Source organism: Myotis davidii, unplaced genomic scaffold, assembly GCF_000327345.1.
Source record: "Myotis davidii unplaced genomic scaffold, ASM32734v1 scaffold289, whole genome shotgun sequence".
In the NCBI taxonomy this organism is placed as follows: Eukaryota; Metazoa; Chordata; class Mammalia; order Chiroptera; family Vespertilionidae; genus Myotis; species Myotis davidii.
Window position 1 is genome coordinate 1476104 of NW_006299717.1, and position 10819 is coordinate 1486922.

General features: G+C 38.6%; 1 protein-coding gene across 1 annotated transcript in view; it reads left to right on the forward strand.

The window, feature by feature from the left end:
- GLO1 (glyoxalase I) overlaps positions 1-5258 on the forward strand; it is a 28416-nt gene extending 23158 nt beyond the window's left edge. Inside the window, exons 4-6 of the mRNA XM_006775883.2 lie at positions 282-349; positions 1300-1389; positions 4728-5258. Coding sequence (XP_006775946.1) covers positions 282-349; positions 1300-1389; positions 4728-4816 — 247 coding nt within the window. The 3' untranslated portion in view covers positions 4817-5258. The remainder of the gene's footprint in view (positions 1-281; positions 350-1299; positions 1390-4727) is intronic.
- Positions 5259-10819: the final 5561 nt, after the last annotated feature.

Genomic DNA, 10819 nt, shown 5'->3' on the forward strand with positions numbered 1-10819 from the left:
TCACATATAGAAATGTTTTGATATTTGCAACCATAGTAAAACAAAGACATATTTTTGATATTTATTTTATATATTTAAATGCCATTTAACAAAGAAAAATCAACCAAAAAAATGAGTTCGCGTGTCACTTCTGACACGGTGTCATAGGTTCGCCATCACTGGATTAGACCAAGTATATCAAATAATATATATGGTAAGATTTCCAAGACAGATTGTTGCAACTTTTTTCAGAATATCTGTTCTACAGGCTCCTTGTAATTGTGTTTTCCCTCCTTTCATAGCAACTGGGGCACTGAGGAGGATGAGACCCAGAGTTACCACAGCGGCAACTCAGACCCTCGAGGGTTTGGTATGTTTCCCTACTTGTATATAATATATATGGCTTTGTGTGCTGTTTGTACTGCATTCCTTTTTATGATTGTAACAGATCTAAAGCATTAAGTGTAAGTCATTTATTAAGAGTAAGGTTATTGTTATTTTTATTTTCACAAATCATAGAATAATAATCTTGATTTTTGCTAGCATATACTTCTGCCTTGAACTAAAAATCCTTTCAGTCAAGATAATGGGATTTCTGGCTTAAACTGGCTGTTATATAGTCAGTGTCAACCACAAACCTATTAAGTATGAGTAAATGATTATTCTTTTGTGTAGGTTATTCTTAATAGATTGAATAACCTATTCTTAATAGTTTATTCTTAATATATGAGTCAATTTTGTCCTTTGAATAATAATCTTGATTCTTGCTAGCATATACTTCTGCCTTGAACTAAATCCTTTCAGTCAAGATAATGGGATTGCAGGCTTAAATTGGCTGTTACATAGTCAGTGTCAACCACAAACCTATTAAGTATGAGTAAATGATTATTCTTTTGTGTAGGTTATTCTTAATAGATTGAATAACCTATTCTTAATAGTTTATTCTTAATATATGAGTCAATTTTGTCCTTATTTTCAATAATTTATAATTCAGAGCAACTAATTAATTTATTATACCCAGCCAGTTAGATGTAGATTCTTATTCTTTAATACAGGGCAGGGCAAAAGTAGGTTTAAAGTTATGAGTACATGAAACAGTTTATTTTTATATTATTGTATTATTTTCCATATCAACAACTATAATTCTACTTTTGCTTCACCCTGTAATATTATGGTTTTCTAACCTACTTGATTCAGTCTATCTTTGGATGCCTTTTGTTTTAAAATATACTAGTTTTGGAAGCCACTTGTGGAACTTGGCCACCCTGTTGTAATGATTTCTTCCTTCTCTTTGCCTTGTTTTGGGGGTGGTCACTTAAGGTCACATCGGAATTGCAGTTCCTGATGTACACGGTGCTTGCAAAAGATTTGAAGAACTCGGAGTCAAATTTGTGAAGAAGCCTGACGATGGTGAGTTACAGAACATTCACTGAGCACCCACGGGAAGGGCACAGTCGTAGTAAAACCCTTTTTTTTTTTTTTAAATATATTTTATTGAATGGTGAGTTATAGAACATTCACTGAGCACCCTCGGGAAGGTGCCCTGTTGTAGTAAAACCCTTTTGGTTGCAAGTAACTTTGAAGAAGTCCACTTCAACTGGCTTAATGAAAGAAGGGAGTTATTGGAAGAATACCTGCTTATTTAGGACCTGAAAGACAGCGACTACGGTGCCTCACAAGGAACTAGTCACAGGATATGGGGAGCCATCAAAGACCTAGGCTCCTCACCTACCCTCGGACCCCACCTTATTCTCTATCTCAGGTGTTATCTAGCCACCCCAAAATAAGTTCCTTAAAGTCTACTTTATCTGATATTAATATAACTATACCAAATCTCTTCAGTTAATAATGGCCTCGTATTTCTTTTTCACCTTTTACAACCTTTGCATGTCCTTAAGTTTTATATATGTTTCTTGAAATAGTATATGTCAAGATTTTGTTGGATTTACATGTAATATAATTTATTTTACTTAGATTTGTTTCTGCCATCATAATTTATTATTTCAATTTTCATTTGAAACTCTTGACTGTTTTCACTGTTTCATTTTAATTCTTTCTATTTATTTCAATTAAAAGATTTGATATCCAGATATCTTCCCCAACAGGAAAAGAACTTGTTCCCTTTTACTCCCATCATGTTACTATTGCCCAGACTTGGATATGATTCATTTTTTAAAGATAATAAGTACGATTTCAAAGTATTTGATCACCTTTTCTCCATACGTCTCTTACAGCATTTTTAAGATTTTTCTGTCCCTTTATTAAGTACCTCAACCCAAACTGTTTTCAAAAGGTTTGTGAGACAAACTTTTGAAGCTTTGTATGCCTGAGAACCATGCCTTCAGACACAAATGGCAGTTTTGTTGAATATAAAATTTTAGGATTATTTTTCTTCACTCTTGGACATAGAACTCCATTGTCTCAGTTTTCCAATGTTGCTGTTGAAAATCTGCTCTCTGATTTGTGTTCTTTCGATTTTTTTTTTTTAATTTACTGATTTTTAGAGAGAGAGGAAGGGGGAGAGAGAAACATCGATTTCACTTGTTGTTTCAACAAGTGAAACTCATGTTGTTTCACTTATTTATGTATTCATTAGTTGCTTCTTATATGTGCCCTGACCCAAGATTGAACCCACGACCTTGGCGTATCAGGACGACACTCTAACCATCTGAGCTACCAGCTAGGGCTGATTTGTGTTCTTTTGTATATTATCTTCTGTTTTGTTCTAGAAGCTTTTAAAATTTATTATTTCTTTTTCCTTGCCTTCTTTCTAGGAGATTTCCTCAAACTGGCATACCAGTTAGCTAATTTTTTTCTCAAATGTATCTGTTCTGATAGTCATCTTTTGTGTTCTCATCTATTGTGTTATTTCAGCTATTATAATTTTGATTCCTAAGTTTTGCTTGGTTGCTTAAACTTTTCTTTCTTTTTTTAATATATTTTTATTGATTCAGAGAGAGGAAGGGAGAGGGAGTGAGAGACAGACACATCAGTGATGAGAGAGAATTATTGATTGGCTGCTTCCTGCATGACCCACGCTGGGAATTGAGCCCACAACCTAGGCATGTGCCCTGACTGGGAATGGAACCATGGCCTTCTGGTTCATAGGTCAATGCTCAACCACTGAGCTGGGCCCTTTAACTTTTCTTGTTCTTGATTCATATTGGTTATATTTCATTTTCCTCATCACTTTTACACGTTTTAATTGTTCTTGGTCAATTGGCTTAATATTTGTTGTTCTGTTTGAATCTATAATCCATTGTTTATTTTATGGTTATTATGTTCCTCAAATTCTTGTTATTTTGGTCTCAGAGGGTATGTTTTTTATTGCAAATATTAGGTATCCCAGCCCATCAGGCAACGTGAATGAGGAGAAAGCCAGATTCAATCTTGACAACCCAGTGACAGGAAGGTGGGCTGGGCAGAAATCCCTGGGCACTGAAAATGACAGTTAAACACCTCACATTCCCAGAACAAGTCTCTTGCTTAGATCTTCCTGCTTTGTCCCTCCAGGACTACATATTAGCAGTATTACTAGGAGACACTCCTGAGATTGTCACCCGCTAAGCCTGGTTGTGTGGAAAGTGAAGGCTGGAGGGGACCATCGGTTCCCACGTGTTTTTCTCAGTTCCCCACAGGTTTCTGTGTCCGGAGCCATTATTTACTCCCGAAGACATCTGAACCAGGACCACGCACCCTCTCCCACTCCCTCTCCCTGGTATGGGGTGGTGCTGATGCCACAGCCACTGGGAGGAGCAAGAGTCAAATAAACAAAACTCTTTCTGTTTATTCTCCCACACATGATGGATGGCCATGATGGTCCAGGCCAAAAGTACCCGCTTCCACATAGACCAATTAAACTGTCACCCTACCTCATCCCCACAATTCCTCTCCACAACCCTCACCCAAGGGGTTCTTACTTTTTCCCCTACTTGCTATGTTCCTCTGGGGTGATTTTGGGGAAAGGAACTAGAGATAGGAGTCAACTAATTCAGCATCTTAGTCCCATAAATTTCCAAGGTCAATATTGTTCCATTTAAGCAAACAGCTCTACTTGCTAGACCTACTAGCCTTTCAACCCCAGTTATGAATTCCTGTGAGAACGAAGCGGATCGGCAGACCTTGGGTTTCCCAGAATAGTCTTCACAGGGTTGTATGATTCAAGCACCTGCTCCCTCCAGCACCTCCTTCTTTTCTTCTTCCTCTAAAATAAGACAATTTCTGCCCTGGCCAGTTTTGCTGAGTGGATAGAGTGTCTGCCTATGAACTAAAGGGTCCCAGGTTTGATTCCTGCCAAGGGCACATACCCAGGTTGTGGGCTTGATTCCCCCACCAGTAGGGGGCGTGCAGAAGGCAGCCAATGATTCTCTCATCATTGATGTTTCTATCTCTCTATCTCTCCCCCTTCCTCTCTGAAATCAATTCTATATATATATATATATATGACAATTTCTTTAATGACTCAGCTGGTAGCATGAAGTGATATTGTAAAGAGGAGGGACTCATCTGTTACCTAAAAGATGTATTCAGTCCCAGTTTATTTCATTAGAGTTGGTTTCTAGCTATGCATAGAAGATAGAATATTAGTCATTCCAAAAAACATGCCTTTGGGCAACAATGACAACAGAATTTTTAAAAATTAAAACTATAAAGAATGCAAATTAAATTTGAAGTAACAAAAATCTTTTAAAAGTTTTTCAGGTTTTTTTTTAAGTCTTTTTAATAATGAAAATCATTTCATTTTACAGGTAAAATGAAAGGCCTGGCATTTATTCAAGATCCTGATGGCTACTGGATTGAAATTTTGAATCCTAACAAAATGATAACTATTATTTAGGTCTCTGAGAATACTGCTTTGAGATTTCCATAAAGATACCGTGGGAGTTAAAAAAGAGAGACAGGGAACTTGGATATATTCAGATAACAGAAGCATCAAGGACTGATGGTTCATTGTCTCAATTCAAATTATTCTTAAGTGCATTTCCCTTCCTGTGTCAGCTGTGCTTTTCACCGACCTGATCAGTCCCTCTAGTTTTAAAGTAGTGCTTTGCCTTGTGTCCTTGAATGTGGTTGTGTAACGTTAGTTTTTTAGGTAATAATTAGAACAGTTCCCTTCAGAGGCCGCATTTGCCTTCTCCCTCCTAACCTGACTTCTCTCCACGTCTGCCTTTCAATCATCATTTTTAAAAAAACACATTTAACATGTTTCCTCCTGGGGTTTCAGTCCTCAGAAATAATGTTTCACAGTGGAAAGTAAAGAGCCCTGAACAAAAACAAAACTTTCTGTGCACTTCAAATAGTATAAAGTGTTTATTTTACAAGCGAGGAGGCACTCTTGGGAGGAACTCAGAATCATGCTGAGGAGGATGCTGACAGAAAGACTAATTTCTTCTTATGTATAAAGTGCTTTTAACACAGGGTAGACATGTAAAATAACTCTCATTAATGGAAGGCAATACAAATAGGCATGAGTACTCAAAATCCCATCATTATTTTTAGCATTCAGATGTACCTCATAAATGAGTACTTCACAGGACGTCCCCTGCTAGCCTCCTGTTGTAAAACCTTCAGTGACTTAGCATTATCCTCTCAGCTCTCGGCCTGAGAACCGTGGTGAGGGAGCGGGCAGTGGAGGAAGGAAGTCTGTAGCACTCACCTGCTCTGGGGGTGCCCGGCTGTTCTTGTGTGAGTGGTGCTTGTGTTACCTGTGAAGAGCCCTACACTAAGGTCTTTCAGATGCCGGTCGTCATTCAGGATAAATTATGACCAGTGATAACTTAGGTATCAGAAATCAGCTCGGTGGTCTTCTCTGCCATGATTGACATTTGATGGATTTTTTAAAAACCAAACTGATTTAAAAAAATCTCTTGAGGCCCAGAAAATAAGAATATCAAGTTTGTTGAACTACATTTAGGTTTTCTATAGACTGTGGTGGAAGATCTTTGGGTAGGCCATGCCAACTGTGCTTACACTGCTAGAAGCACTTGACATTTCCTTTCTGGATGGAATGGATTTATGTGAACAACTCAAACAAATGGCCATACTTATAGACTGAAATAAAATAAGCATTTAAATAAGACTGTGTTTAATTTGTAAACTCTCCAGCATGTTCTTTCTTAGAAGAAGAAAAAGGCTGCCCTCAAGATATGAAGGGCCTTGCAGGCTCATTCTGAACTGGGAATAGATGTAATTCTTTATATCCTGCAAACAGATAGTTTCTAAATATAAGGAGGTGTGGGAAAGGTGGGAAGAGGGAAGTAAGGAAGGAATAAAAGGTTGAAGGAGAAAAGAGTATAAAGAAGAATGGCCACATATCAAAAGGTGAGTTGTGGGAACCAACGAAGACTAGTTTCACATGTTCGGGATAACATCATCAAATGGGCTTGTTATTAGATTCATAAGTTCAATCATTTAAACCTATTTTCACCGAAGAAGCCTTCTGTACTTGCTAAGTAACACTTGTCAAAAGATAGCCCTTGCTTTGAAAAAATACCTATTGTATCACCAGCTTTGCTAGCAATTGGGACAATTCACTTCCAAGTTAACCTACCGGAGAAGTGGTGATGTGAAAGGGTGAGGTTGACCTCAAGAAGTTTTCCTTATGGTGGTGTTGTACTCTGTTGTGTCTAAGAACTATATGCTTTAACTCATGTGGGATATAAAACGGAACTTATGTACACAAACAGCAGTGTGGTGGTTGGCAGAGGGAGGGGGTGGGGGAAGGAAGGGGTCCTAATATGAGGTGACAGGAGAAGATTTGACTTTGGGTGGTGGGCACATGGTCCTATATACAGATTTTGTAAATTAATAATCCACACATGTAACCTATATGTTCATGTAGACTAATGTCACCCCAGTAAAATTTAAAATAATGGGAAATAAAAATAAATACATGGATGCATAAATAAAGAAGACGTTTTCCACAGGTGTTTTGAAGTAGGAGCTGATGGCTGAGAGGGTCCCTTATGCTTCCCTCCATAGCATTCTAACCAGCATTTCACACAGTGTACATAACTATTTCTTAGTAGCGCAGCTGCTTGTGAAGAGGGTCATATCAGTAAGGATGCTTGTTGCTGGCAATGAGACCCAACTTTACCAAATGTAACAAGCACTTCAGCGGTTCTAGAATGAGTTGATAGAGGGTTCAGAGATACCAAGAACCTCCGTTTCTTTCCATCTTTCCCAGCCTTTCAGTGGTTTCTTTTGGGGCTAATAATATTTGTGACCAAAGATGCCTACCATGACCCTAGCTGGTTTGGCTCAGTGAATAGAGTGTTGGCCTGCGGAATGAAAGGTCCCGGGCTCGATTCCAGTCAAGGGCATGTACCTTGGTTGCAGGCTCAATCCCTGGCCCTGGTCGGAGATCACGTGGGAGGCAACCAATTGATGTGTCATTGATGCTTCTCTCCCAATTTTTAATTGCTAAGAATCAATGGAAAAATATCCTGGGTGAGGATTAAAAAAAAACCTACCACAATTCCAGGTGTCATGTATAAACCAACTGTCCAGTGAAAAGAACCTTTTGTTCCTCCGCAGAATTCCTCAGACCTCATCCTACCTGGGTCACTTGCCTGGCTCTAATCACTGGCAGGGAATGAACCACTGACTGAAATGGATTGTATTTACCCAAGTTGCCTGCATTGAGGGCAGACACTGGGTTAAAATTGAGATAGCCAGAATGGAGGAGCGAATAATGGCTTCTGAGTAGGCATATAAAGAAACTGCAATGGGGAAATCAAATATTGAGGACCTAGTTGGTACAGGGTGCAGTAAGAAATAATAAAACATTTCCTGCCCTCAAAGAGCCTAGTCCACGATTGTGGTTCTCAGGCTTAGCAGACCCTTTTTGTTATAACATCGGAACATTTATAACATCCATCACACCCACTATCCTCAAATGAAATTTATATCTAGCTTTCCTATATACACAGTTTTAAAAGGGTCAATCCAATGCCTTTATTGTAATATAAAGGATAAATGGAATCAATTTCTAATAAAATGTTTCAATAAGTAAACAATCAGATACTGGTATACTAGAAAACAGTGATTTAGTCGGGTGCCTACTCCTAAGTATGAAAGAAGTAAAACTATTCAATAGAGTACTGTAACACTGATATTTTTTTTTTTTAAATATATTTTATTGATTTTTTACAGAGGGGAAGGGAGAGAGAGAGAGATAAAGAGTTAAAAAACTCGATGTCAGGCTTTACAATTCCTTAAAATTGAAATATAATGAACATACATTATCCTGTAAGTTTAAGGTATGCAATGTGTTGATTTGATACACTTACAGATTGCAAAATGATGACCACCATAGCATTAGTTAACACCTCTATCATGTCACTTTGTCATTTTCTGTGATGGAACAGTGGGGAGCTAGTCTATTTACAAGTTTGAAGTTAATAACTTGTTGACGATTCACTATGCTGTGCATTAGATCTCTAGGACTTACTTGTCTGCTAGTTGCAAATTTGTATTTTACAATTTTTAAAAAATATGTAGAATAGTTGTAGAACTCACTATGCTGTGCATTAGATCTCTAGGACTTGTCTGCTAGTTGCAAATTTGTATTTTCAATTTTTAAAAAATATGTAGAATAGTTGTAGATTTATAGAAATGTTACAGAAATAGTACACAGAGGTGATCCCATAAACCCCATACCCAGTTTTCCTTCTTTTTAAAAGATTAGTATGGTACATCTGTCACCACTAATGAACCTGTACTGATACGTTATTATCAACTGTCTATACCTTATTCAGATTTTTCGTTTTTACCTACTTTTTCTGTTACAGGATCCTACATTACATTAGTCTTCATGTCTGCTTAGGCTCCTTTAGAATGTGATTGTTTTTCAGACTTTCCTTGTTTTGGGTACCTCACAATTTTGAGCCCTAGTCAGATACTTCATAGAGTGCTTCTCAGTTGGAATTTTCTGAAAATTTTCTCATGATGAAACGGGCTATGGGTTTTCAGGAGGAAGACAAGAGGTAAAGGGCCTTTCTCATCCCCTCAAAGGCACACGCTGTCAACATGATGTGTCACTGGCGTTCACCCTGATCACCTGGCTGCAGTGCTGTTGTCAGGCTTGTGTCCACGGTAATGTTATTCTCCACCACCCATCCCACTTCCACACTGAGCTCTTTGGAAGGAAATGGTATGTGAAGCCCACACTGAAGGTGTGGGGAGTTCTGCTCCTCCTTGAGGGGAAAAATGATGACTCTTTATACCTAAATACATACTCACTGAGACTTCACAAAGTTTTTTGGATCATTACAGGAAATTTAACATCTCTGTCCCTAGTCCACTAAATACCAGTATTGAAACCTAACCAGAAATGCCCCACAAGTTTCTGAAACAACCTCTAGGGGTCAGTACTGCCCTGTTGAGAATCACTGGTCTGGTCTAAGACTCCCAATTCTAGTTTCTATAGAGTGTGAACTTAAAGTATTTACAAAGGAATCTGGGTTCAGAATCCACAGTTTTATGCTCTCCTTCTTACATATTTTTGTTTGCCACTAGTTCAGCAGCCATTTATTTTAGCTATTTGCAGTCCTCTAGAATGTTCAATTTGCCTTTTACATAAACTCATTTTATTTCATTAAATTATGTACTTATGAGGATAACTGGCTCGAACATGTTGGTAATGGAAATAACTGACTTGATAAGCACACAGCTCATTAGGGAAGTGGGAGTGCACAGGTACCCTGGAGAGTGGACAGCTAGGTACATTAGCCTGCCGGGACATCGGCTCTTTACCGAGGAAATGATGAGCCAGGTTCATCCAATCATTAGTGAAGTGGAAATTGGTTAAGAGAATTTTTACTGAAAATGCATCAATTTGAGTCCTATCAATATTAGCAAAGATTACAGGATATTTTTAATGCATCAATTTGAGTCATTGATATTAGAATGATTATAGAAGATTTCATTAGTATCTATGACTGCTGTCGTTGTAATGAAATAGGCACTTTTATAAACATTATCCTAACTATTGATAACACTGATTTTGCCATATGTTTCAAGAGTCATTACAGACTTTAAAATATTCATCCTTTTATCTGGTACTATTGTTATTTTCTGAGAATTCTGTTTCCTAGGAAATAATCAGATTTTTGTTTTAATATTATATCCAATTTGTTGCATCCATCATTATTCATAACTAGAGGCCTGGTGCATGAAATTTGTGCATGGGGGTGAGGGGGTGTCCCTCAGCCTGGCCTGCACCCTCTCCAATCTGGGGCCCCTAGGGGGAAGTCCGTCTGCTGGTTTAGGCTAACTGCCTCTGCCTGCCAGCCTGATCCCCCCTACTTTGCCCCCCCCCCACTGGCCTGATCATCCTTAACTTGCTCCCCTGCCAGCCTGATCACCCCTAACCGCCTCTGCCTTAGCCCCCGCCTAAGCTGCAGTCTAGCCTCCCTCTGTGGAAACAACCTGGCAGATTAGGGGAAGGCACCGCCCCCATTACCCTGCTGCTGCTGCTGCTGCCACTGCCGACTTGAGCCTGGGCCCTTCGCAGCCACTATGGCTTTGTCCGGAAGGACATCCTGAAGGTCGTCAGGAAGACATCTGCCCTAATTTAGCATATTACCCTTTTATTAGTATAGATAGAAAAAATTAGAAACAATTTAAATGTATAAAAATGGGAAAATAAATTAACTATTCTAACACCACAGATGGTAGAATATTATCTATTTTTACACCAGTAAATTGTATTCTCAAAGAATATTTAAAGATGTGGAGGCCTGGCCAGTGTGGCTCAGTTGGCTGGAGTGTTGTCCCATATACCAAAAGGTCTCTCTCGGGCTCAATTTCAGGTCTGGTCACATACCTGGGTTGTGGG